We start from the raw sequence: 27,904 nt of genomic DNA, 5'->3' as shown, positions 1-27,904 counted from the left end.
TAAAACAATTTCTCTTTATTCACAACTTAATCTTGGCCTTCATTTTACAAATAATCTGCTGTGCAAAATAGTTTATAAAATACTAAAAAAAAAAGCTTTTATTGTAAAAAAATAAAGTTTCTAGATATACAGTTACTTTGCACTATCACAAATATTGCCCAGTATTTAATATTTAAATTCAATGTCACAATACTCAGGTCTTGTAACCCGATGACCCTACCGGTAAGAAAGCCACTACTGAAACTCAGGTTCACTAGAGATTGGTTAAGCATTTTCCTCCTGTCATCTCCACACTGTTACACAGCTCTGATGACCCATGTTTGGAGCTGTACCCATATCATGAACTTACACACTGGCCATCCTTTCCTCCCTTATTAGGTAAAAAAATTTCAAGTTAAATGGTAAATTTAGTTGGCAGCAAATTTTAGTAAATCACGGCAGTAACATAGGAGCTACACAGTGCAGTCACAGAACAACAAAGGTCCCCAACAGTGCATTTAAACTTTGCTGAGAAGCAGTGTAAGTAAAGGCAGCCTACATGTGGTTCTGGGAATGAGCACTCTGATTCCTGTCAGTGTCCAAGCTACCTGGCCTAAAAACTCTCTGTGCTGCAGGGCAACTGCAACCACGTTAGCATGAAACGCCTCTGAGAAGTTTTGGTACAGTCAGCTGAGCCCTCATTGCTCCAATTCGCTTTCATTTTGCAGGGTCTTCATGGCCAAGCCCCAGAGGGTCATGCTGGAGAAGAAGGGGCCCTCGTTACTCTTGTAGGCGGCAGAGGAGGCCCGGCTGCCCAGGGGCTCGGCGCAGGGCCCGTCCAGGCCGGGCACGGCGGAGCGGATCAGGGCAATGCCATCGGGCTGCAAGGGCTCCTCTGCTGCAGCCACATCCACCTCTGGGTAAGCATACGCCGGGGGTGCTGCTGGGGCCTGCTGGGCCTGGGCTTTCAGCACTTTAGCAGAATCCACCGCCAGTTTCTCTGGGTTTGCCGAGTCGTGCTGCTGGATCATCGATCGCAGCTTACAGTAAGAATCCGCAGGAGTGTCGAATTCAGGGGAGCTTCCAGCAGGATGAATGGGAAATTTAACAGACACCGGTAACAAGGTAACGGACATCTCTGGGCCAAAGGAGTCAGAACTCTGGGACTTGTCAAGGTCGGGCGTTTCAATCCCTTGGGCGAATTCCTCGAGGGCGCTGTGCCCCTCCTCAGCGGCCCGGCAGTGCATCTTCCTGTGCCGCCGCAGCACGGCCGAGCGCGTGAAGCACTTGTTGCACGTCTCGCAGGTGTAGGGCTTCTCCCCCGTGTGCGTCCGCACGTGCCTGCGCAGGTCACCAGAGCCCGCAAAGCACTTCCCTACAAGGGAGCAGGGAGAGATTCAGAAATTGCTCTCAACACAAGTGAGTAAACATGGTTTAATCTCGGGATTTCTAATGGTCAGAGTGACCCCGAGATATGTCCAGGTCTCTTTTCCCAGTCCGGCAGTCGAAGGAGGAGTCAGGATTCTTCTGCTCTCGTTCTCAAGGTTCTTTATTATTTTTTATCTATAACATTCTTTCTCTGCTGAGGTCTGTTCAGCAGGTCAGACAGAGGCACACCCGAGACCGCCCTCGGAGGCGGTGTTGTCTTTTATACTAAAAACTAGATGTACATTATTTACAATAACTTCCCAATACCTATCACCTATGTTAGACAGTTTGTCTCTACCCTAAACCGATCTAAAATTGCCACCATCTCAGCAGAAGATGGAGGCCACCAAGAAGAAGTAGGAGAAAGACTGGACATGCCCAGATTCCTCCATCTTGCCTCATGAACCCCCATTCTAAAAACCCCAAAATTCTACATTTTCACCCTGTGATAAATTCACTATCATTGTACTTAAACTTTCATGGCTTGCAGATCCTCATATAAGGTTGGTCATTTTTTTCCATGGGTCAAAATCAAAGGCACAGGTGTCTTGGGCTCTGTGCCAAGGACTCCAAAGTCAGGGTCTCGAGTCCTCCAGGGCAGTCAGAGGAATTTCCTGGGTTCTGACATTTTATTTACAGAAACTATCAAGCAATAAGGTATCATCATTTATCTAGAACAGGTTCAAACAAGTTTCATCTGTTTTTACAATTCCATTAACTTGTTTCTTCTTCTTGTTCTGATTTTCTAACTTGTGTTTCCTAATGAATGGGTTTAGTTTTTGTCTCCAGAGACAGGAATATCCATTAGTACTTGAAAGCTGTGAGTGCTCTCAGTTTTTCTCAATCTTAACAGAGAAAAAAAAAATTAAACTATCAATTTAATTTGTCTGTCTGGAAAAACAATATGCTGATAAGCTTCTAAATATATTCTTCCAGTGAGAGCTGCATCATAAAAAGAAATGGTTTGTTCATCACCAAGGAACTACTCTCAAACTGCTGACAAAGTTAGCTTTTTTGTTTACTTTAGGCTAACATAATGCAGCAGTCCTTTTTATATTCTGGCCAGAGAATGTGTGAGAACTGTAATTTTTTATTGCTATAAATATTAGAACACAGAAAAATATTCAACTATTTGTCAATCTTCAAAGCTACAGACTCAAATAAGCTCAATCACCATATTGCTAAGAAATGAGTCTGAGGCTGAACCAAGGCAAAGTGTAGGAGAACAAGCAGAAAAAGAGAGAATTAACTTCCAGAATTGCCACATGATTCAGACACCTCATTCTTTAAAACAGCAGAAGTAAGCTTGTGATTTTTTATCTCATTTATTTTGCAAGGACCAACTAAAATGAACCATATTAAATGACTGCCCAATAAAACTGCAGTCTCAATTTTCAGCAGCATACTTTTTATTTTGCTGCATAGATTTCTCTTCAGAACAGCCATTAAACAGTAATGATAAGATTAAAAATTACTGGAGTAATACATCTGGATGTTTTGCATAGTGTGAATGAATGCTTTCTTAATGCTTCATCAGATCCTCTTTGCACAAATCAAAAATATTCAAAAGATCACTACAAGACAAAATTAAAACAAGTCTGTTTAATGGCAGCAACACAACTGACTGTCTTTACTTTTGCATCCTGTGTATCTATTTCCTCATTCTGATGCAAGGCCTCCTGATAATATTGGTTTTTTCTTGTGCCTTAAGACAGTGCAAATAAAACATACTGCAGCTGGATTTGAACATAGGAAGCTACCCTCCTCCAAAGCTGATTCCTCAGAACATTAATAAAATTCTGTCAAAAAAACACATAATGGCAAAAAAAAGAAATACTGTGTAGGATGCTAAGTAACCTATGAGATCAAGATGTACCTGATCAAAAGCCATTTTCAGACCTCCTGGCAGTACGGCCTGTCTGACAGACTTTGAAAATGAGTGCTCTGAAATATTGAAATATGTTTTTGATTTTATTCCAGAGGCTGAAGCAAAGTAATAAAAGGTTGTTATTATCAAACTCTGGGTGAATGGAGTTAAAATCAAATGGTATGCAATTGGAAAAAAAGAAAAGACCCCATCAATAGCTAAATGATGTCAAACCTAACTTCCCACCAGAAAGGAATACTCTGAAAATAAATCTATTTTTGAAGCAGCTACTCTGAGCATCTCTGTAGCAAACATGTTAGCAAACACACACAATGTTGATTCCTCTTACTTCCTTTCTCTAATTTTCAATTGAAATTCTTTTAAAATTAGGAGAAATAAAGGAGTTTATTACACCAAATGAAAGACTATGAAGCATGCAAGACAGAAAATTTTGTGACTGACTTTCACAACATGGTATTTCAATTTAAAACAGATTTGATTAATTGTTGTTCTGCTGACAAAGGAATTTTTACTCATCATTTGGAAAGCAAAGACACAACCAAGCAATGCAGAGGTAACCTTACCACAAGCTGAACAGCTGTATGGTCTCTCTCCAGTGTGCCTTATCCTGTGCTTGACCAATTTTCGTTGCATATTAAATGACTTCCCACATTCATCACAGGTGAATACTTTATCTGCTGTATGGGTCTTTTTGTGCTCCTTTAAATTACTGAAGTTACTGAAACCTAGAAAAATATGACAGACTCTGAGATTAAAATGACTCCTCACTTTTCAGCCAAAAAGCCTGAGACAGAAACTTTGGTTCTTACACACCTCTGCCACAGATATCACACAGGTGAGGTTTTTCTCCAGAATGAATAATTATATGACGCTGAACATCACCAGAAGCAGCAAATCTGTAACACAACACAGAAACCCAATTAGTATCTTTATAAGGCTCTTACTTCCCTAAATTATCATATGGAAATTGGCTTGAATGAATGCCTGATGTTCTGAACAAAGACTAAGACCTAAAACAGATAAACTGATGCAAATAAGCATAATTTAAACTGACAATGTCCAATTAAATTTATGCTAGGAAAAAACCTCCAAAAAAACATTTTTACCTTTAATGTTACTAACTCATTCTCCATTTTATGCTATTCCCACATTAGTGTATTTTCTGTCACCTGTCAGCTAGCGGAATCATTTAATGCTTTGCTTAAAATTGTCAAATTTCCCATACTTCAGAATTCTATAAAACGTAAAAAAAAAAAAAAAAAAGTATCACCAAATAATGACAGAAATGTGAGGGAAAGGTACAAATTCACATGATTTATTGTGACTCACACTGTTCAAAATGCACACAAAAATACACAACACAATACATATAACACAACAAAATACACTCCATGCTATTCTTATCTACATACCAATACAAAAAAAAATTTAGACCACAAGCTCTGGTGACACAATTATTTTACAAGTCAATGGCAAGCATTTATGTATTTTAATCTCATCAGCACACATTTAAACCCGGCATCTTCTAAACAAAACTGAGCAGCATGTTGCCTTAGCTCTTGGCTCGCAGTTTATCATGAAGATCAGCAGAAAACATGAACAAATTTTTTCATGTTAACTTTACTAAGATGAACAATTCTACTCACCTTTTCCCACAGATTTCACAAATGTATGGTTTCTCACCAGAATGTCGACGTAAATGTGTCTGGAGATTACCTGCCTGAAGGGAGAGCAATTTAAGCATTCAAGTTCAGCTTGCCTGTTGCTGTATATAGATTAAAAAAAAAATCCCAATGATGGGAACTATGAAACTGGCTTTTTATTCCTACTTCTAAGGCAGTGACAACTACAAAGCATGTATGAACTCAAGCACTCTTATCTAGTAAAGACAGACTACCATGTACTCCCAACATCAAATTGTTTACATATGCAATTATCCATTGACAAGAAGAGAAATAGGGCAAAAGATAAAAACAAGAAGACTGAAATCAAATGCTAAGAGAAAAGAAAGACCTACAATTGAAAGCAGATCCAATTATAAATGAAATTTACACTATCTAGAATGCAGTGAAAAAGAAAACTTACTAACTTACTAGCAATATGGTTCACGACAGTCTCACTTTCCCTGTCCTACAAATAAAATATTGTTACACAAAGATGTCTGAATTCACCTACCAGGTGGTTAAAAAGTAAAGAATAGGGTGAGCATTTTTCTATCCATAAAATACTCAGATTCTCCAAACCTTCTTTTCTGTACTTCCTATTCTGTTTTATTTTGGTATGAGTGAAATTATTCACTCATACCAAAATAAAACAGAATAGGAAGTAGAGAAAAGAACAAATGGGACTACTGCTAACAATTGTATTACATATCTTTCCTCTCTCAATCCTCTAAAAATCATGCTAGTTGCTAGTCTAGCCAGCAAACCAAACATTGACTAGATAAAATCTTCTTACTGAGTCCAACATTTTTTGAAATATTTTAAAGCCACTAGTCCTTATGAATGGCTACTGCACTGAGTCCAGTTCTCAAACCACAAGACACACCTTCTAGAAGAGCTGCATATGTTCCATACATGGTGCACACTTCCACAGTCAGTTTTTAAACCTTTTTGATTGATAATTGCCTGGGTTTTATTTATCTAAGGAGACATCAAGTCCTTTACATTGGGAAAGAAAATTTGGGATGCTAAGATTATCATGTCTTCATCAGTCACAGTAAGATAACAAAAATAAGACTCAGACAAATTCCTTCTGACTCATTTAGATAATAAATTACCTGTTATGATCTATCACTGGAATCAGACCTTATAATATACCAGAAGTACTGCAGACACACACATAAGGCAGTATTGAATGGATCAATGTGGGAACCCTGAAAGAGCTTTCTTTAACCCCTGTACATTTTTTCAGACAACAGTGTGACTGAACAACTGTTTTCTAAGGCCAAACTTTCTAATACTGAAATCTACTCAAAGAGAGGCATTAAGTACTTATTTCTGGGGAAGAAGGAGATGAATCATGGAATAATTTTTGCTTTTCAAAGACAAGGGATTTTATGTCACAGTGCATTTTAGAAAAACAAACAGAAAAAAAAGACAGAAGTTTTACTTCCATCCATGTCACAAACAAACCCTATCATGGGAATTTGAAAGCTATCCCAGATAAAGACAAAGGGCGAATCTGAAGTGCAACTATTTCCCACAAAGGTATATTAAGTAAGAATAAAAACATTTTACAGAAAGCAGCAAGTAGATCCATTTCTTTATTACAAGCATATGTCCTTTCCTCCTAATGAGGGCAAAGCTTGTTACTATCTGTTGCTAAGACAAAAAACAGTAAAAAACATCAATAGCTTGTATTCTTTCAAAGCTTTAAAGCTGGCACACAACCTTGGTTAAAGCATCACATGCCATCCCAATGGAAAAAAAACTAAGGGAACTTCTGCTTGCATTTCAGTGCAAGAAAAAAAATGTTCAGAAGAATCCTCTAAATGGTTGCAGAGATCTCCTCCCAGATTTGGAGACCAGAGAGATACACCAGACTTAGTCCTTTTGTAAATGGCAAGCTTTCAAAGTAAAGCACCTTTTGCATGTGGGCCCCAAAAGAATCTCTGCAGGAGGAGGTGAAACACAGTATCCTGGATCACCAGCCAGAGAGGGTTCACATCACAACAAGCTGTGTACAAGCAATAAGGGAAGATGAAGACTTGGAAGTAAAAAAGGAAAGTTTTCCATAAAAAAAACCCCAAAGGTTTTTATGGCTATTTGTTCCCAACTGAGTTCCCACATCAATTTCCCCTACTTCTTTCATTTTCTGCTCCACATTCCAACACACAGCCCATCAGCTACATTCAGCAGCAGCAGACATCCCACCAGGCCCAACAGCTGCACTGTCTCAAAAGCACAGAACATGAAGGCTTAAATAAGAACAGTGTTTCTATTTCTGTGCCTGCAGACGGAGAAGACAAAGGACAAGATCGGAGATGGTATTTTAAGCAAAAAGTAGACAATAATTATCGTTGCATCTTACTTTCTGTTGAGTGGAATCTTATTTGCAGGACTGAAAAGCAAGTACCTCAGCAAAGTGCAAGACCCCTTTATGAGCAGAGAAAGAACTGCAGCACAGAGGCTGAATGCTCTGGCTCTATGCTGGATGTGTAGGGAGTGAAATGTATCTGCCTGCCCTTTCAGGCAAGTCAAGTCACAGGGAGGGAAGGGAAGATGTTTGGGAGGGTTTAATTAAAAGGCAGAAATTTCCAGCTTTGTCAGAGGTTTTGTTTGTTTCTGTAATTAAAGAGGAGCAAAGCATGTTGCATGAGGAGTCTGTCATGCCTGTCAAACACTGTGTGACACTTCCCCCCTCTTTCCCCACTGTAGTAGTACAAAATACCACTCTATTCACCAAAAGTACTTTCAATGGAATTTGAAATAGCCATGTTTTTTCTTTTAATAACTGGGAGTTCAGCCATCAAAATGAATGAAAATGCTGCTCTTTTCCTAAAAAAACCCCAGTTTTGCTGAGAATTGCCCAATAAGCATGGTGAAACAGTATTGTTCACTGGATGCAGTCTTATTATATTTGGCAACAAGGTGGAGGACACAAAGGCATCAGACTCATGGGTCAAACAAGGCCCATGGTGGGCTGTGAAACTGAAGCAAGAGCAGCACAACCAGTGGTGTGTCGGTAGGCTAAAAGCACATAGCTCTAATTCTTAAACCAGGACCCATAAGAAATGTCAAAGCTATTCAACAATAATTATGTAATCTTAGTATAAAAATATGCACCTATTTATTGTCTGCTGTTCTTACATGTGCACCTCTCAACCACAAAATCAGAAAGGAGATCGACATTTTGGAAATGTGAAACAACTAGGCACCAAATTTGTAGAAATACAAATTATTTTTGGACCCTGAAGAGGAAGTAAACGCTGGAGGGCAAATAAAGCAGCTAAAGCTTAGGCCCTGTATGTAAGTATGGAATTTCACAAGAAGTTTTATTTGAATCATAGCTGAGCTTTGTCACTTCCAACAGGTGGTGTTCTCACTGAAAGAAATTGAGCCTACTTACATGGATACAAATTCTTTTTATCTGACTCAAATCTACTTAATAATTTATGCCATTTAGGAAGATGAAACTGTATTGTAAATACAACATTACATAAAATTTGAATCTGCTTTTTTCAGACATTGTAAAAATGCTATTCACAACATACCTTTAAGCATAAAGCAAAAGAACAGTTTGGAAATTAATGTTGTTTGTATTTCAAATATAGCTGTTGCTCTGTATACTTAAACCTTCATTTGAATGTAAAATACATAACACATATACTGAGAGCAGAAAGAATCAAAGATATCTGAAAGAGTCAACATGTTGTTTTCATATAAGACATTTTAATAATTTATCCCTAGAGTGAATTGTGTCTTTGAACAAAAAAATCTAATCTAATCTTAAACCCAAGATTTTTAGAATCAACACACAGATGCATTTCAAGTGTAAGTACCAAAATATATAAAATATTCCCACCTGTGAGAAGTGTTTCCCACAAATGTTACATTCAAAAGGTTTCTCACCTAAAAGAGGAAACATAGTAATAATTCTAATAGTTGCAGTAGAACAGAAATTTTTAAAATTCTAATTCTAATAGTTGCAGTAGAACAGAAATGTTTAAAATTGGTACACTTCCTTTTAAAACATGTAATGTAAGAGTAAAAAATATCCCCAAAAGGATACTTACCCATCTATTTAAGGGGAAATTCAAGAGGGAAATATAGCTTTTACCACTAAGTTCGTAAAGCAGACGTGCTCAGAATTTCTTTCAAAACAAGTAGAAGAGTTTTGATATGAATGGGTACAGATATTAATCTTTTTAAAATACTTTTGATTCTAAATGAAAGCAGTATCTTAAGACCAGGAAGAACAGAATAGATGACAAGGCCCAAAAACAACAGTGATGGGAAGAGCACCTGTTCTTTCACTTGCACAGAAACACATTCTTAAAAAGGAGGAATGAAGGGAGGCTAATTTGGAAGAATTGTGTTTTCTGATTTTAGCGTCTACCATATCTCTCTGCTCAGCACATAGCCATTCATTTCCAGAAAATATATATTCGCCTTCAAATTCTCATCCTATATAGAAGTACCTGAAAATTACCCAAGTATTTTGCTCCAAAATTCTGAAATTATACATGTAAAACTGTTATCCTTGAATCTCTAAAAACAGATTAGCAACCTTAGTAAAAACTGATGCAGCCCACTTTAGCTTTTCAAAACAACTTGACTCTCAATCTAGAATGTGATTATACAACACTTCAACTCTCTCGTTGTTAATTTAAGACAAATATGTTTTTGTAATAACTTTTTCTCCTCTATAGTATTTCATATAGGTGTTTTTTAATTCCCCCTGCTTAGTTCCTGGTTTCCAAGTTTTTAGAGTGTTGATAAAGTTTTAGAATTCATCTTTTAGAATTTTGAAAACAAAAATGATGCTCAAATACCATTCATTCAATGGCAGTCATGCTTATCATCATCTTTCATGAGTCTAACTGCACATTTAAAGGACATTTATAATCTGTTCCACATGTGCAGGCAACAAAACTGGTGTAAATTCACGTGATTTTGAAAACAGACTATTTCCAAAGGGAAAAAAAGAGATCTTAAACTGTGTTTCATCTTGATCATGATTAAGATCTGTATAAAGATTTTTATTTACTTCCTTAATTTTCCTGACTTTACAGAACACTTCTTAGCTTCTCTTCCATTAAGTATTCTCTATATCAATGTTTCTCCTCCATCCTTGGAAATTTTACAAGGAATATCTACTATATACAGGCGTAGAATTCCATTTTCCTTTCCTCCTGCCAAATACAGATGAAGTTCTTCAAACATGTTTTAGGATCAAGGACTAAATGCAATTCTTTTTATATTTAAAGCACAGAGTAAACATACAGTTATGTTGCTTCACAGATTGCAACCTTGCAGTTAGTCTGACAGCTTGGTGCTTTACCTACTTTGTCTGCTTAATGAAGAATGGAAATCTTGCAGTTTTAAGAAAGCTTTCCTTCAATTAAAGATAAAAATTATGAAACCAGTAAATCAACTATAAAGTCACTCAACTCTAAAGAGCCCTGAGGCTTGATTTCATTACAGCTTTAAACTTGCAAACACTAAAAATTCTGATACTGTCAATACAAATGTAAATTAAACCAACAGGGAGCCAGATCTGTAGCAACTGGGAAGGATTCTGAAAGCCATACAAGCATCAAGATAATATGAAATGGAAGTAGCAAACAGTAAGCAGTTTTTGCAGAAATTACCCATACAAAAAAAAATAAAAATTACTGGAGACCAAAAGAATAGTGTCTGAACAGGAATCCATTGTAAAATGACTAGAGGGAGCGGGAAGGAATTGGAGGCTCAAATTTCTCCAAATAATTATTGTAGGCTGCATGCAGCCTCATTCTAACTGCACTGATGTACAAAGAATTGGAGTGTTTTTCTCCCAAGATAAAGATAAAATGAACAGGGTTTTTTTGGAAAAGAAACATCCAATGACTTTTTGGAGAACAATTTTGCACTTGTATAGAATTCTAAAACACTGAGCTTATCAAGTAGCCTATTGCTCAGAGGCAATTAGCCTCACTGTACCTGAGGGTGGATTAGTAAGAGTGCAGCTAATAAGCTGAAGATTATTCTTCTCTGCCTATCACTGGTGAGACCATATCTGGAGCCTTCAGAAAAGAAAACACACAGGAAATCTTACTGTTGAGTACAGGCTTGGGAAGGCAGATGTAAGGAGGTTGTTCCTGGTACACAGTTTGAGGACAAGAGATGCAAGTTTGATCATGACAAATTCCAATTAGATGTATGAAAAAAATCTTTTACCCCACGAGGGTGGTCAGATACTGGGAGTGATTGTCTGGAGAGGTTGTGGAAACTGTGTCTCTGGAGATGTCCAAAATTTTCACTACACAAGGTCATGAGCAGAACAAGCCAATCTAATTTGATGTGCCTTGAGCAGGAAACTGGAGCAGATTACCTCAGGAGATCCAGGCCAATCTAAATTAGTCTATGATTCTACAACCGTCAATAAATTCCAAACCAAAAACCTCTTCTGAGAACACCAGGATTGTATCCTTCTGGTTTAACAGCCTGCAAGAAGATAAAGTACACAATAGAGGGATACATGGCTGGATCAACAGCAATAGATAAAAACTGGGGAAAAGTAGTGCATGAATACAATTTAGACAGTGCTTAGTCCAGGGGACCTTATTTTTGAACTCTTGGCCTGCCTTGTGCTTTCTACCTTCTGTTGCATCCTTTCTTGTTCAACATTCTGCAAGAAGAGGTGAAGACAAAGAACACAACAAAGCAGTGATCAAAGCAGTGTTGTGTCAGCTCCAGAGGAGAAAGGCCTGAAGGCAGGAGTGGTGTTCCTGACCAGATCACAAAGGTGAGGAGCTGTACTCACTAAGGCAAGGAATGCTGGAAGTTGCTCAAGCAGAGCTCAGAATGAAAAGGTTGAGGATCAACAATGTATTGTATTACATGGCTGTGCTACTCTGCTCCTGCTGCATTCCATCCTGCCAAGAGCTCTTTCCATTGGCCCGAGTTTGTTTTGGGTTGCTCTTTAGAGATGTTCCCTGAAAATACATAAAATATCCCAACAAAACCACTGGATGCTCCTGGACAGGTATGGACTATTATATAAAAGAGATAACTTGTTTCCTTTTTTGCAGACAAGTCAATATAATAATAACGAACAAATTATAATATTCAGTCAAAATCAACCAAAGTCAGTGTAGTAAGCTCTGTTTAGAGATTCCTTTAAATGTCCATGATAGTAATACAAATAAAACAGTCAGACATGCCAGTACAATGACTGTTGAACACAGTTTGGTTGCCTTCACATAGAAAGCTCATCGTTGCACCCATGCTAACCTGTAAATTCTTTAGTAGTTCCTAGTGTTCAGGGACAGAGAATTTTACATGTGCTTTTTCTTGACAATCAGACCACCTCAGCACTTGTGTTGAAAGAATTGTCATTTTTGGGTTAAAAACAGGTTTGCCACTGTGATATGTCCGCTTCAACTTCCTCCATCTCTTCAGCAAAGCTGTATTGGGAGGGCTTTCAGTGACCCCTGTAAGACTTAAATGCCTGCTAACCCTTTTGCTTAGCTCTAGAAACTTAATGATTTTAAATAAAATTGATAGCTAGCAATCTGCTCTGGTTTCTGAAGTGGCAGATGAATAGAAATGGCTTTTAGCATACACTTATATTACTTAACTACCAGTGCACCTAACAGTTACAAACAGATGTGCCCTGTACCTTCTGCTACAGGTCTTTCCAATATCAACATCCTACTCACCATCCACTGCAATTTCCCAAACACTCTTTTCGTACTGCTGGGGTATTTAAAAAAAAATTGACACGAATAGCAGGGAAATTACAAGGAATAATTCCCCAAAATAACAGGGAAGCAAACAGGCATTTCTAGTCCTATCCTTGCTTCAGTTTTTCCATCCTTTGATGTGCTTGTTATTTGTTAAACTTAGGCTCTTACACTTTTGTCATCTTAGCACATCCACAGAAGAATGCTAATGCTTTATTAACAAGCATTCAAGTCTTACATTTTTGAAAACTACTGGAAGAAGATGGCATGTGAAAAGCAGCTGAGAACACCAGAATCCTGGGGTCTCTCTAGCACAAACTGACATGTTACTGCAGTTAGCTGGGACTTTTCTAGATGCTCTTGTGATCTATCTGATCATCTGTTTTCCTGAAAATCTAGGATAGACCTGATGATACCAGATCAAACCAGATACCAAGATTCAAAACAATACAAGGCAAAAAGAGGACCTAGGTAAGAGGCATAGGCAACTCTTTCACAGGAGAACAAATTTTAGAAAATGTATTAGCAACATGAACATACAGAAGCAGTTAAAGCTTACAATTGAAAACTTCAGGAGGCTAATGCAAAATGTTCATATTTTCAGGTTCTGGAAAGATTTTTCCATTAATAACATAGAAAAAAGAAACTTTTAATTCTAAGGATCAGTTGACAAAATAAATTAATGTCTGCTAAGAAAGTTTCATATTTACTGTCAAAGTACCAATACGTGATCATTTCCAAAATGATGTTTATTTGACAAGATTGAGAGAGATGCATTTGTATATTTAATACAGGGAAAAAGAAAAGCAAAAAATATTCAACAGCTTAACCAGGAGTAATACCATCTCAGGGAGGTTGAATCAATGGTGTCACCTGCCTAACCAAGGTAACTTTTAAAAACTCTCCTAAAGAAGCATATCTAATAATAGGACATGCTCATTAAATTCAACAGACAAATTAAATAATTTGTAGTTAAACTAGGGCTTGTTTTTCACTAGAATAAAAAGATACTTAGAAATTAATCTATGTTAGGTTTAAAAATATTACCTGTTTTTAAAACAAAGTACATTAATTCAAAATTCCCATTTACTCTGCGGCCTGCAAGAGCCCTTACTCTCTAGGTAAACACAATTAAAGTTGTTATAAGGCATATTTCTACAGGTCAAAAAAAATTACTACCAAGCCCCAATCACTTGTATCTTATAATGAATATATGACCAGAGAGAACAATGTATTCTAGTATACTTATAGTACCATTTATTTGTTTACACCTTTTGTTGTCATCTGGCTCAAACATCTGGGCCACCTGAAAAACTGACTAGACATGACTCATCTAAATGCAGGACAAAACCAACATTTTCATTGAAATTTCATTTTCATCAAATTCACACGATGTTCTTTGAAAAAGCACCCAAAGCCCCAAATACATAGAAATCTTTTCTACAACTCCCAGCAAAACTCGGTATTACAGTTCTTTATTTCTGTAGGATTATCCATTAAAAAAAAAAAAAAACCAACAACAAAACAAACCACAGCCTTTTGAAAGCAGACCCTTAACTGGCATCTCTAAATCAAGAGACATGGCAAGATATTCTCTGTAACTGAAATATTTGGTCTGCAGACCAAGTAACTGATAACTGTACCTGTATGAGACCTTTTATGTAGCTCCAAATTGCTTGGATGCTTGAAAGCCTTCCCACATAACTCACAAGTATATTGTTTCTGTGACTGAAGAGTCTGTGACTGTCCTTCTTGTTCCAAAGGACCTTGAGATCTTTCCACATCAACAGTTTGTTCAAAATTCTCTGAATTCACTATATCAGCTTCTTTTTCATCAGTAACTCTAACATCTGTTGTGTCTGTGGTACTTTCATTTACAGGTTCAATTACTTCTGTTATTCTACTGTCATCCCTTTGGGGCTCAGGGGGCTGCTCTGCTGATTTCTGAGATCTTAGGAAATTTAACTTTTTGAGGTGCACTGCCTTTTTCAGCCGCATCTGTCTGGTGGGCTGCATAACTGTGCTCTCTGCATTTTGGTCTGGAGCAGCTTCACTTGCAGACTGAACCAGGAAGTTTGATGGTAAATGCTCAGAGGTTTCCAGAATACACTCAGAGTGATTGACAGTGCAAGAATTACTCTCCACTGTGTTTATTTCTGTGGATGTGCTGTAAGAAGAGGACGGTTCTGCTCCTCTCTCGTGATCAGAGCAAGCATTTTGTTTGTAGAACTGTTTGCTGTAAAAGTTGCGCAGTTTATAGTAGTAATTTGGTTGTTTAAATGGGAGCTCTGTGCAGTTGCCATCTAAGGAATCTTGTGGTGGTTTCTGTCCATCACCCGATGGGGTGTGCAGATTAACAGACTGTGAGTGGTGCTCAGCCAAGCCTTTGTTAGTTTGCCTGTCAGCTGAGCACTCAGGCAACAGGTTTGTCCCATAGCCATCACCAGCACAGCTGGTATCTGTACCCACAGCATTCTGCAGTGAAAATACACTATTACATGGCATGCTGGCTGCCTGCTCCACAGCTGTGGAAGACTTTAAAAAGGTGTGGCAAATGTTCAGCACATTTTGCACTTGGAGGCACTGTGCAATGTCCAGCATAGCTTGTACATTGTCCTGACTAAGATCCAGGTGGGAGGTGTACATGAAGTCCAGGATCTGACCTATGCCACCTACATTTTTGATGTCCAAGTGAAACACATCATTCTTCTGGCCTGAAGAATTCTGGAAAAGGGTCCTGATAAAATAAGGCAAATATTCAAATACAAACACAAATAATTCACAAACACTTCAATAAGAAAAGCATACATACATCTCAAATGGGCTGCTTGGTATGAAACAAGTCTGTACTCTAAAGACTGCTGTGTTTTTGATGATGAATTTCTCAAAACTGCTCAATTACTTGTATTATATATTAGTCCTACATTAGTGCACTTGAAGTATAAATCAAAGTAAACAATCCTTTATCTAATTTTAATTCTGTATTTTTGTATGTTTTCAAATAACACTATGCTTGTGGTTTCTTATCCACCCTTCTTCACGTATTAGGTGCAGTGGTGTACTTATGGACAATCTGCAGAACTGGTTGATTCAGAATGGTTTTTCTCCTTTCATCAATGGCAGATCAAACAGGATATATATTTTTTAGCAAAATGGAGAAGATAGACCTCAAAGTCAGCTAAACTCTTCTCCTCTGGCAACTGAGCTTGTCCATTGAACTGCATCAGTAAGCCTATCAAAGTTCTTAGCATTAGATTTTTCGCCACAAATACAAAGAAGATGACAATATTAAACAAGTAGATGGCATTATTTTCAATTTATTTTCTCATATCAAAAAAGATACTTTTTTATTGGTACTGGATAAGAACCAAGTAAAAGGATAATGAAGAGTACAGGTACATAATCCTAAAACAGCAGTACAACCAATATACACCGAATTGTCACTGAATCTTTAAAATGCATGAATTTACAGAAGTTCTTACTATTTGATGTAAAGTATTCTCGTCATCAGAAATGTAGTTCTTCACATGCACAAGCAGTCCTATATGAAGTGAGTTCATACTCTCCCTCAGTCAGAAACTTTGGACCCATTAAAATCCTGATACTCCCACAGTAAACAATGACATATAAATGGAGTCAGGTCAGTCACATGTAGTTACTTTCCTACACTAAAAAATGCCCCAAATTTAATGGCTCCTCTTTGTGGGCTAATTCTCAAATTTGGGTTTGTTTAAAGGAGAACATGATATCAATGAGCTCTAAATATTAAGAAAATGTGAGTCTATGCTGAAACTTTAGAAATGCATGGGATACTCTGAAACCAGTGCCCACATCCAAAAACTTTCATAAATCTAGACCATCCAATCTAAATTAAAATCAGAACTATAATGAACAGATATGGGCTGAGAGCCTAAATTAATTAGCCACTTATATCCTATTGAATTTTAATAGGAGTTGAGCTCTTAGTTCTTTTTAACTACTTTAAAAATTTGGTCTTTGAGCATAATTGCACTTCATCAGCAGCAGAGCACTAGAGGAGAAAAAGGAACCTATTATCTTTTTTCTCTGGTCATAACATAAAACTAGGTTTCTTACAAATGAATTAGCAGTCAAGCTTTAGAGATGGTTCAAAAAACAAGATCTAAGAACTGTTGCTGTTTAACTGTTGCAGATCTAACAGCTTACTCATAACTAATATAAAACACTAAGCTGGGAGATCCAGCACCCTCCAAAATTTGGAGACACAATTGAGGGCAGTACAGACAGGTAAGAAAAGCAGTGATGTGGTGCAATGGGCCACCTGTATACTTTAAAACACAGCTGCTGTCTCTGAGAATCTGAGTAAGAAGAGATTCACTAATAACTTACAGTCACATTTTATTTAGAATATGATTGATGAAACAAGTCCCATTATTTGGAAATGGATAACGTTTTATCAATTCTATCCCTTATCTGGCTCTGTTCATATACTCTACTATGTTCCTTGTAAGCAGTTAATTTTTTCTGGTGAAACACTGAATGCAGGTCCATGACTGAATCTATTATATGAAGCCCTATAAGCAAGTAAATCAAGAAAATGTCAAAATCAAAGAGAATACTGTGAATGCTCTTGACACAGCTTTATCTCCAAACAAGTTCCCTTCTCTCCTTATACTCCAAAGAGTTCCTGCGACCAACAGAAATAATATTCTTCTCAGAGAAAACCTCAGCCAGCAACAATTATTTAACTTTTTAAAGAGAAGAATTTTCTATCACATACCTGAAATATTGACTGAAAGCAGCTAACACATTTTTGTGTGCTTTGAAGCAGACACCCTTCACCACCAGCATGCAGTCACAGAGAAGCCCCTGAATGCGCTGTTCATGTAGCTGCTGGAGAAGATGACAGCTATGGCTAGCAACAGTGTCCATGCTAGAAAACCATTTAAATCACCTATAAGGAAATAAAATGCTAAGGTGAATATTAAATTAATTTAAAATATTAAGAACATTGTTACAATTTATTTTAGCTTTCAAAAGAAACAGACTTCAGGTTACACATGCAATTTGATCCTTAATGACATTTTTCTGGTTAAAGATGAGTCACAGTATGGCTCACCAACAGATACACAGCAATGCACATATCAAATACTGATTTTAACAGAGCTTTGCTTACAACAAAGAGCATCTGCAAAAATCTAATGGTGCTGCCAATAAACTGGACTCCATAACCACAAAAAAATGCACCACAATTTAGACAACTTCCACGATAATTAGATTCTAATGCAAAAACACATTGCATGTACAAAATCAATAGCATTTGTAGAAGAAAACCTGTTTCTTCATCCTCTAAACTCAGAAGAGAGAACATAGTACTAGTATTATTTCTGGCATTTGTTGCTGTTCTAGCTACATACATTTCCACTATGGATCTGATTAATTAGACACATTAGCATAGTATTGTTTTTAATACAATGTAATATCTAAAGGAAAAAAAACCCTTGAAAAAAAACAAGTTGAAAAGACAAGCCACATTCCAACACAACACATTTACATTGAATTCCAGACTTCCTTTTTTTTTTCCCCTAACAAGGATGTAATACCTCCCCTTGTACATATGACAATTCCAACTATTAGGACAATCCAAATTTCTAGTCTTCAAACTAGGAACGAAAGAGGAAAACCTTCCTGTTTTAAGGAATGAAGCAGAAAAAACACCTTTTGTTAAGCATGACCAGATAGTGGTCGCCCCATTCTCAAACCTCATGAACGATAAGGATTCCACATTAATTTATCCTGGTTTGCTCTGTGATTCCCTGTCTCTGGCTGTATTACACGGGGGAGGGGCTATTATATTGTGCTTTTTCTCTAAGAATGCTTTTCATACTTTGACCAGGCTTTAAAATAAAGAAACCACATCAATTTGTTTTCCCTGTGAACATGTCCGACCGCGGCATCCTGCAATTACTTTGCCAGCGAAGTGCCTCTCATCCATCAGGTGCGCGTCTCCCCACAGGGCCGGCGGGCACGGGGAGCCGCTCCCGCACAGGAACCGCTCCGGCACAGCCGCTATTTATGGCTAATTTTGCCTCAGCCTCGCCCAGGTGGAGCCCAGGCTCGAGGTGCTGCACGGAGGAGAGGACACAGGGAGGGTTTGTTTCCCTGCGGGCCGGCTCTGCCCGGGGACAGCGCGGGCGAGCGGCCGGTGGCGGGCTCGGGGACGGGGCTGCGGCGGGAGGAGCCCACGGACACACAGCCCCGGGAGAGGGAAAACGCGGCGCGGCCCGGCACGGGCGCTACAGCGGCCCAAGGGCAGGAGCCGAGCCGGCCCTGCCCAGCCCAGTGCTTACCGGCTCCGGCCACCTCCCAGCTCCATCCCCGCCAGCGGCCGCTTCCGCCGCTGCTCCCTCCCCTTCCCCTTCCCTTTCCCGTTCCGGTGCGCGGGGCGAGGGCAGCGCAGGCGCAGGGCGGTGAGGCCGGAGGGGCCGGGGCGGCACGTGCCGCGGGGGGCGGCTGCGGAGGCGGCGGCGGCCGCTGCTGAGGTGCGGGGAGCGGGAACGGGAGCGGGGCACGGCACGGCAGCCGGCTGCCGCCCAGGAGCCCGGCTGGCGGCCACGCTGGGCTTCCCAAGCCGTGTGGCCCGGCCACCCGTCAGCGCTACTGCTCGGCCGGCGGGCCCCGGCCGAGACGGGTCTGCAGCTGCGGGGAGCGGGATGGAGCGGCGAGGTCCCGTAGGGGAAAGGAGCGGGACGGGGAATGCCGCCTGCGCGACGTATCGGTGTGGGGGCCGTGCGAGGGTCACCGGTGCCGGGGTTGGGGTGGTGGGTGCAGGAGTTACAGGTGGTTTCTCCGTTCGGGTGATGGGTATGGGGGTTACCGGTTCCGGGTTCGGGTGATGGGTTCGAGGTTACCGGTTCTCTTTTGGCGTGGCCGATGTAGGGATTGCTGGTTCCCGGGGTAATGCTCTCCCCTGCGCTCAGGGATGGCGTCAGGTGGAAGGAGCTCTTGCGCGTTCCGCACGGGGCTGCTCACCCTGTCTGTCAGTGGGTGCATGGGTGTGTTTTCCTTCGGCCCTCCAAGTGCTTCTTTCAAGCTGTAAATTAAGATAATCTTCTTCTTGTATTCCTAGAGTTGAGCTTCTGTGGGAAGGAAGAGGCTCCTGACCAGTCGCCAACATGGTAGTTTTCACATGCAATGCATGTGGGGAAGCTGTGAAGAAAGCACAGGTTGAAAAGCATGTGAACATCTGCAGAAACTGCCAGTGTCTGTCTTGCATGGATTGTGGCAAGGATTTCTGGTATGTAAAGAATGGGAAATAGCCTTGCTCACTCTGCAAACTCACTTGCTCTTGTCACAAATGCAAGAGATGCAAGTCAGAAATTTTCACTGAAAGCTGTAGCGTGACAGAAATGCCCGTGGTCTTGCAAACAGGTATTTTACGCGCTTCACATCTTAATAATTTAAGTGTTGACAGCAATAAGGTTTAAATGATCCATTCATTTGAATAATCTATTACTTTAGCTTGTTGGTTAGCTAAGCGTTGCATAGATTGAAGAGTGAAGCATTTCAGTGACTTGTGGTTAAAAATCTCTTCTGTTCAGGGGTGATGACTATAAGGAACATGTCAAGTGTGTAAGTGAAGACCAGAAATATGGCGGGAAAGGCTTTGAAGCCAAAGCTAGCAAAGGAGATGCTAAACAGCAGGAGTGGATTCAGGTATGGTTTGTGCTATATACACCTACAGTAATTATTGTTTGTAATTACCAAAGACAGAAAAGAGCCTGTACTGGCTCAAGCCAGAGATCTATTTTTACCACTATCCCCAGCTGTCTTCTGGAATTTCCTTGATAGGTCTGTGTTTATCCTGGTAAGAAATGTGTCTTTTGTTTTGAATCTCTCTTACTGGTTTGAATTAGTATAATGTTCCCAACTGCATACAAAGAGACATTGGTAGTTGTCTACCCTTTTCATGACATTTATGCTTTTGTAGGTCTCTGTCAGGCATCTGTCCCCATCTCATATTCTTTGTTCAAGGCTCAAAAATCCTACCCTGCTCAGTTGTTCTTCATGTGTAAATTAGATCTTTGGTCTTCTAAAATCTTCCCACTCTACTGTATGCTTGTGAAACGCTGTTCAAGATGTGGTAGAACCATAGATGAACCATATGTCATAATTATGTTTTCAGTGTCCTTTATTCCTTTCTAAATGTTTTTTGTCAGTTAATCTACTTTTGAGTGTTTTTTTTTTTTTTTTTTTCTTACACTGCTGCTGATCATTGTGCTGGCATTTTCATGGAATTGGCTATTTTAACCCTGAGATGTTGTATCTAAGCTCCAGTGGTCAACTAAAGGCTGTCATTTAAAATGTGAAATTAGGATTGCTTTTCCGTTTCTTCTTGCTTTACATGAATTTGTGTTGAAGGCATTTCACCTTTTTATTACTTAGTTACTAATTTTCTTAAGATCTTTCTGGAATCCTCATAGTCCTCATCCTGAATAGCTTCATATCATTGGGAAAATTTTCTGTCCTCTTGTCAGATATTTTGTAAATACGTTGAGCAGGAGAAGCTCCAGCATGGATAGAAATATCTCCTTCTCTTTCTGTCTTACACAAGAATCTACCCTTCAAAGGTTTTTGGAAGGACCTCAAACACATTTAAAACCTCATTAGTAGTAAGTTAGATCACATTTATGTATGGAATTGTTATTTCTATTATGTAGAACACATCCTAAGAAGGTGCTAAGCTACATGCATACTTGAAGCATATGATGAAAACCATCACTCAGATGAGTGCTCTTGTTGAGATTGAACACTGTTTGAGGACATTTGTAAAGGCAGCATGTTGCTTATGAGCATTGGTAACCTGCCTCAATAGTAAGTGATTCTTATGTAGAAGGATGAGGGATTATCAGTCACCTTTTTCTGACAGTCTTATGATATTCACAAAGCCTTTCAGTCACCAGATCTTCAGAAGTAAGGAAGGCTCTGCAGTGTCCAGTGGCTGCACTCTCTTAAGCACTGGGAAGCCCAGAGCCTTTTTCCCCCCCACAAGCATCAGTGCTGTTCAAGGGCTGCCATGAGGCCTTGGTCTAATCTCTCTTCTCTCATGTTGACACCAGGAATATCCCGAGCTGTCATATAAGGATAAATGCTTGTTGAAGCTGGCACTGCTGCCAGAAGAAATGCATGTCAGCTGTGGCATCAGAAGTTAGCCTGATTTTTCATAATTACCTCCAAAACAAGAAAGTTGCTTTTCTTAATGCAGGTCTTTTTCATGCTGCAAGAATCCCCTCTGTGATACAGTTACTTTAGTTTGAAATGTTTTTATTACAGTTTGTAACTTATTCATCAGAAAGCACTGGTTAGCAGTCATGCTTACCTCTGCTTACTTCATAGGTATAAATGTTTATATAGATAATTTTGACACATTTAACAAGCTATGACAGAGCCAAAGGTCAGTGTTTATCCCATGTTTTTTGAGCATTTCTTATGAGCACACTATACCAGCTGCTAGTGCTGGGTGATTTCTGCCTAGTGTATTTCAGACTTGCACACCTGACATGTACCATTTGATCCTTATGCTGCTTTGCTAATTTAATTCTGGTTTTCTTCATTCAGAAAATTCATGAGGTAATGAAGAAGCCAAACATAAGCCCCAAAGTGCGGAACATTCTGGAGCAAATACGTGCCTTTGATAACATTCCAAGAAAAAAAGTAAAGTTTCAGGTATGTTTTAATAGAGATTTGCAGGTGGGACAAATTGCTTATTTGGGCAATTAGATTGTGTAATAACTGTATTTCAGTTAGGCAGTGGTTGTAAAATTTGCTTAAAAGGACTCTTGGTCTGCTAGGTGAATTAGGTATTAAGCCAGAGACTTACCTTTTAAGCTTAATCTCCCTATGTGGGTTTGTTCTGTTTTCAATACCTTTCCTATTTTTACTATTTGCTATTTCTATTGAATGCCCAAACTCTTATACATACTTTTAAAGATTTCTTATTTGCTGGGCTTTGTTTTTTTTTCTGAAGGCAAGGTCCTGTTTTGAGGGTTTTCCTGTTACTCAGTATTCTGACTGACTCTCCTGCTCTGCATGCTTCACTAAAGTAAATTACAGATGTGGAGAATTTACTGTGTGTAAAGAATTTCATTAAAAGTGAAGAATTACTCACAAATGGGCCTTTCCCCCCACCCCCTCCCCCTTCTTTGCCTCAGATTGTGAGGCTGAGAGAAGATCAGGCTTGCTTCCAAAGCACTCAAATAGAACTTAATAGTGTTATGGTGAAATTGCTGCTAGCAAGCTGAAGGTTAGACTATTTCCCTACAGGATTAATGTTCTGAGCAGGAAAACTAGTATTTTCCAGAAGCCTTTCTTTTTTGATAAGATACATTGCACTGGAAGGTCAAAAGTTTTTGCAGTTAATTGTTCCAATTTACTAATGCATGTTTCCTGGGGTTTTTATTGCAATGCAAAAAACTTCACATTACATTTAACGTTGAATTCCACATTTCTGAAAGTTGATCTCTCTTGCAGATAATGTGAACAGCATAATTCACTGCTATATTTTCATTTTCACCAGGAACACCTGCAATAACCCAAACAACTTTGAAATGTTTGCATTGAGCTATTTGCTTAAATTATACTTTCTTGTAATAAACTAAGGTATCCATTTAGGAGTGTGACCATATGTCCAGTACACAAATAAATAAGATCAGATCACTAATGTTTTAACTCATGGGAACAGTCAGAAGATTTGGTGGGACCTTAACATAGCCATTTGTATCAAAAAGCTTCAGGATTATCTTTTGTATATATTTACCACTTGGGAAGGCAACTGAGATATATGGTGTAGCCTCCTAACAGTTCCTAGACATTACATGAAACAATTCAGCAAAGAGGCTTGAGAGATTTAAGAGGAGTAACCTCTAACCAGATCTTAGTCAAAAGATTCTATTCTTAAATGAAAATTAAAAAACAGGAACCAGTTATGTAGTAATGAAGAAATAAAATCAGATCATGTTTTCAGTTATTATTGTTTTTTCTATGTACAGAATTGGATCAAGAACAGTTTGAGAATTAATGACAGCAATTTGCAAGATCAGGTGTGGGGTGTTTTCTCAGAAGCAACCAGAAACGTAAGTTTAACTGGAGGTACATTATAAAATGGGAATGCACTCCAAAATGTTTGAAGGGAAACCTTTCAGACTCCCTTTGTAGATGTTAGTGGAAACATTGTCTCCCATAGTTCCAATAGATTATGTTATGATGTAATATTTCTTGACTAAATTGTTAATTTGTGGAACACAGAACTGTTGCTGAAGTTGTTCATAATGAGTAGGTTGTGATTGAAAACTTGGACATGGTGACGCAATTGTGCCATGATGATCGGGAGGCTACTAGTACGTAAAAAAAGGGAAAAGCACTGCCTTTATCCTTGTTCCAGTCTTTTATCACACACTAATAAGACATCTTTCAGAGTTTATTGGTCTCAAATTTATGTGTATTGGAATGAGAAATTAACAAGCACATAGTTTACTTACTTCATTAGTGAGGAGAGAAATCCTCCAGTTTGTGGTGGAAGTTCCTCCTGTTCCTTTGTCCAAATTGTGGACTCACTCTTCCCTTTGGCAGTGCCTAATTCTTTAGTATTTCATTATAGTTCAGTGTGTTTTGGTAGGGTGTTGTTTGTTTGCATCTATTGCTGCTACTTGAAAGCTGTTGGAGAAGCTCATTTCCCAGCTGATGTAAAGATGCTCTCCCCCCTTTTGCCCAAATTCTTTTGAGGAAGAGTATAGGCAAAGCTTTGGCATTAACCCCCTGTTGATGGTGCTTTGTGTTTCTGATCTTATGATTCCAGTTAAGTTTATTTGCAGTTTTTCTGAGGAATCCAAAGGTAAGAGCCAGGAAAGAAAGAAACGCATTTACTAAAGGATAGGAACATAACATAAATTCTGAACACTGAAGTACACTGTTTTGCTGGAGCATTAATACTGAGTTTATACAACTTCACTAAAGTCGTAAGCAGTTCTTCCTTGACTTACACTAATTTATAAAAGGTCTTCAATCTGAAAACTTTTATTTAAACACAAATGTAAACAATTACACTGTTCATAGAACTTAGCATTAAAATAAAATATATAACACAGCATTTCAATTCACTTCTAAGAATTCTTAAAAAGATCTTAAGATATGATTGGTAATACATACCTTGATGTGTATATACTCACTTGAAATTCTTAAGTAAAATTCAAATTTAATTAAAATATCTCTTTATATGTTGGTGTTAAATTGCTTGTCTAAAGATCTATTCTCTTTCTAAATAGCTACACTAACATTTCAGTAATTCACTTATAGTTATTAAAACTAGTTTAAATTGAACAATAATTTTTTCATTAATATACTAATTATTCTACAAGAAAATCATTATAAGCCCAGGAACATTAAAAGAAAACCAAATATGTTGAGAAAAGTACAATCAAAACAAGCAGGAGTGCCTTTTTTAGCATCTTGTCATAACAGCTTGTTGTCCCAGACTCATCCAAGACAGGGAAGTGGATGAAAAAGAGATAATTACTCAAGGGCTGTGTATTTGAGAAGAAGTTCTGCATCTTGCTGTAGTTTTGTTTGTGTAAATTAAAGAGCTGTCACTTCCTTAGTTACATTTAACAAATAATTTAAAACACAATAGACACTTCAACAAGGAATTACATATGTTGTAAGATAATATTTCTTCAGTGATGTTGATCAGCATTTAGTCTGTTAAGTTAAAAGAATCAGGCACATTATTTCACTAGTGCTGCTTCTCAGGTAACTGGTGACATCATATGTGAGCAATTTAATTGATTTCAGGATATCGGTGTTCTGAACAGTTGCCAGTGATCTAGTAGAGGAAAGTTGCAATGTCAAAAACCGCATGTGAAAACTGTAATTATTTTTCTTTCAACAAAAGATTTCAAATGAAAAAGAACAAGACAAACCACAACAGAAGGAAGAGGAGCAGCCTGCAGAAACTGGGGAAAATACAAAGGCAGAAGAAAATGGAATTACAGATGGAAAAACTGAGAAAAAAAAGAGCAAGAGGGAACGAAAAGAAGAGAGACAAAAGAACAAAAAGAAGGAGAAAAAAGATCTGAAACTGGAAAACCAGGAAGAAGTAAAAAAGAGTAAAAAGTCCAAAAAAGGAAAAGAGAGTGTGGAGGATGGATTTGAAATAAATGGAAATGGCAATCACAGTGAAACAGAAGAGGAAACAAATGTAAAGAAACGCAAACATAAACATGTAGAAGGTATCCTTCATACAACTTACATTCATGTTTGTTTTGAAGAGGCTTTTTTTCAATTCCAAAGCTCAATAAACTACCTAAGTAGAATTTTAAGGTAGTGCATAACATAGACAAATTAGATTATTTTTAACAATGATTGCATATTTCTTTTATAAAATCTGAACCACTTTGCAAATATAAAGTCATGTTACAATAACAAAAACTTAAGTCATGTCAGAACTTCTCATTTTAAATCTTTCTTGTGTATGTTTTGTCCAATTCCATCTCTAGAGGAACCTCATACCAAACCAAAGAGAATGAAAACTGAAAGCATTTCAGAAGACATGGAAACAGAAAATGTCAATGACAATGAAGAAAATGTGGGAACAGATAAAGGTATTCTTAAAGGAATGATTTAGATTGTTACAAAACTACTCTGGAAAAGACCTAATGCGTGATACAAACACAGCTTCTGTAACAAGCCATGAAATAAATTTTGCCTTAGTATACATGAATGTGTGTATATTCAGTATACAGATCTGTTCCAAAATAAGTAGCCTGTGCTACTCTGATAACAAATTACTTCTCTAATTTGTTGTTTGTACTGTGCTGGCAGCCTTTGGCTATGCTTGATTCCAGTGGACACTGACGTTTCACCACAGTGGGTCTCTTCCCTGCTGCCATGCACATTAGACAGCATAACAAAAGGGGTAATAACTCTTAGACTTCTTGATATCTCTCATATCCTCACTTTTGCCCAGTGAATCATAAATTTGACTTCAGATACATTGGACCTTAGTTTATGCTTAGATAAACCTACTTCTGCCCAACACCTGTCATGCTCTGACTGTGTTTGAACATACAGATCATTTCTTTGGAAACTACCAATTAATGACCTCTGAAGGTGGTATGGTCAAATTTAACTGCCTGTGATTTAAGCGTGAAGAGACAGGATCTTAACTATCCCTGCGTTATTTGAGAGTTTCTGCTTAATAGCTGAAGTGCAGAAGTTAGGTAAAAACAATTCTGACCCCTGTTGTTCAAGTACTGGGTTGATTCTTCATCTCTATTCCATTTTATATTCAGGAACAACTGATGACTTTTATGCTTAAGACACCCTCCTCTTGTAGGGTCAGTAAGGTAACAACTGTTGTGGTAGCCAAACTGATTACAAAATTAGGAGATTGATGGCTGGTTACTGGTAGAGAAGAAGACCCAGAATACCTCCTTTCACTAACAATGTCGTACACCTAATTATTTCCTAGGTAAATTCAACTGGAAGGGAACCATCAAAGCAGTTCTGAAACAGGCTCCAGATAATGAAATTTCAATTAAGAAACTAAGAAAAAAGGTACTGTACAACATGGTTTTAAAATCTCCTATGGTCTTGTGAATTTATTTGTGTAATGCTGGAGCTCAGAAAATTCTGGATGGCATAAACAAAAAAAGTTCAACATTTTTTAATGGAATATCAATTAACAGAATGTCAGCTGTAGGACAGATTTTTTATTGCTTAATGAATTACACAAGAAATGCAGTGATAGTTCTAAAAAGGAATAATAGCACAATGGCTTCCATGCCACTTTTAATCCAGTAATGTAAATATATTATTGCTTACAGTGGAATCATCTCATGGATTAAAAACCATTTCTCTGTCTTTGTGCAGGTGATAGCTCAATATTATGCAGTAGCTGGTGAACGTCACAAAACAGAAGAGGACATCCTGGCCATATTCAATAAGAAAGTGAATAACAATCCTAAATTTAGAGTTCTAAAGGACAAAGTGAAACTTGTCAAATAAACAGTTTGCATACTTTTCATAGCTGTTGCATTTTAATCTTGCAGATGGTCTCAAACTCTTCTGTCAGCTGTACAAATACTATGCATTGGTATCAATTTATATTGTGTATGTGAAAGCAGAATTTAACTTTTAATACTGGATCCCTCCCCTTTTTCTAGATTTATCACAAAACATTTTCA

At 38.2% G+C, this 27,904-nt stretch overlaps 2 protein-coding genes across 4 annotated transcripts; one reads left to right on the top strand and one right to left on the bottom strand.

Moving 5' to 3' along the window:
- ZBTB49 (zinc finger and BTB domain containing 49) lies at positions 1–19,090 on the bottom strand. Of its 2 annotated transcripts, XM_030239138.2 has the most exons (9): positions 19,016–19,087; positions 18,634–18,790; positions 17,446–17,619; positions 14,330–15,423; positions 8,822–8,868; positions 4,942–5,015; positions 4,109–4,191; positions 3,859–4,020; positions 1–1,354 (listed from the first exon to the last, which is right to left on the bottom strand). In XM_030239138.2, exons 3-9 carry the CDS (start codon positions 17,595–17,597, stop codon positions 678–680), a joined length of 2,289 nt encoding a protein of 762 aa, XP_030094998.1. In that variant the 5' UTR covers positions 17,598–17,619; positions 18,634–18,790; positions 19,016–19,087; the 3' UTR covers positions 1–677. The 2 variants fall into 2 exon arrangements, with proteins under 2 accessions (XP_030094998.1, XP_030094997.1); XM_030239137.2 differs by lacking the exon at positions 18,634–18,790 and having other exon boundaries at positions 19,016–19,090.
- On the top strand, positions 19,083–27,744 carry LYAR (Ly1 antibody reactive). 2 transcript variants are annotated; one of them, XM_030239532.2, is made up of 9 exons: positions 19,083–19,135; positions 19,795–19,962; positions 20,267–20,381; positions 22,284–22,391; positions 23,714–23,797; positions 25,612–25,948; positions 26,216–26,320; positions 27,190–27,275; positions 27,591–27,744. In XM_030239532.2, exons 2-9 carry the CDS (start codon positions 19,841–19,843, stop codon positions 27,723–27,725), a joined length of 1,092 nt encoding a protein of 363 aa, XP_030095392.1. In that variant the 5' UTR covers positions 19,083–19,135; positions 19,795–19,840; the 3' UTR covers positions 27,726–27,744. The 2 variants fall into 2 exon arrangements, with proteins under 2 accessions (XP_030095392.1, XP_030095391.1); XM_030239531.2 differs by having other exon boundaries at positions 19,105–19,207.
- The last annotated feature ends 160 nt before the right edge of the window (positions 27,745–27,904 follow it).

Source organism: Serinus canaria, chromosome 4 (genome assembly GCF_022539315.1).
Source record: "Serinus canaria isolate serCan28SL12 chromosome 4, serCan2020, whole genome shotgun sequence".
Lineage (NCBI taxonomy): Eukaryota > Metazoa > Chordata > Aves > Passeriformes > Fringillidae > Serinus > Serinus canaria.
This window is presented reverse-complemented; position numbering and strand designations above follow the sequence as displayed.

Excerpts from the sequence above, each read along its gene's own strand:
- ZBTB49 (XM_030239137.2), bottom strand. The coding sequence starts at position 17,597 with ATGGACACTGTTGCTAGCCATAGCTGTCATCTTCTCCAGCAGCTACAT. Across the intron at positions 15,424-17,445 it reads GCTTTCAGTCAATATTTCAG|GACCCTTTTCCAGAATTCTT; the intron begins GTATGTGATAGA and ends TTATTTTATCAG. Across the intron at positions 8,869-14,329 it reads ACATAAAAGGTCTCATACAG|GTGAGAAACCTTTTGAATGT; the intron begins GTACAGTTATCA and ends TTCCTCTTTTAG.
- LYAR (XM_030239532.2), top strand. The coding sequence starts at position 19,841 with ATGGTAGTTTTCACATGCAATGCATGTGGGGAAGCTGTGAAGAAAGCA. Across the intron at positions 19,963-20,266 it reads GATTGTGGCAAGGATTTCTG|GGGTGATGACTATAAGGAAC; the intron begins GTATGTAAAGAA and ends TCTTCTGTTCAG. Across the intron at positions 27,276-27,590 it reads TTAAGAAACTAAGAAAAAAG|GTGATAGCTCAATATTATGC; the intron begins GTACTGTACAAC and ends GTCTTTGTGCAG.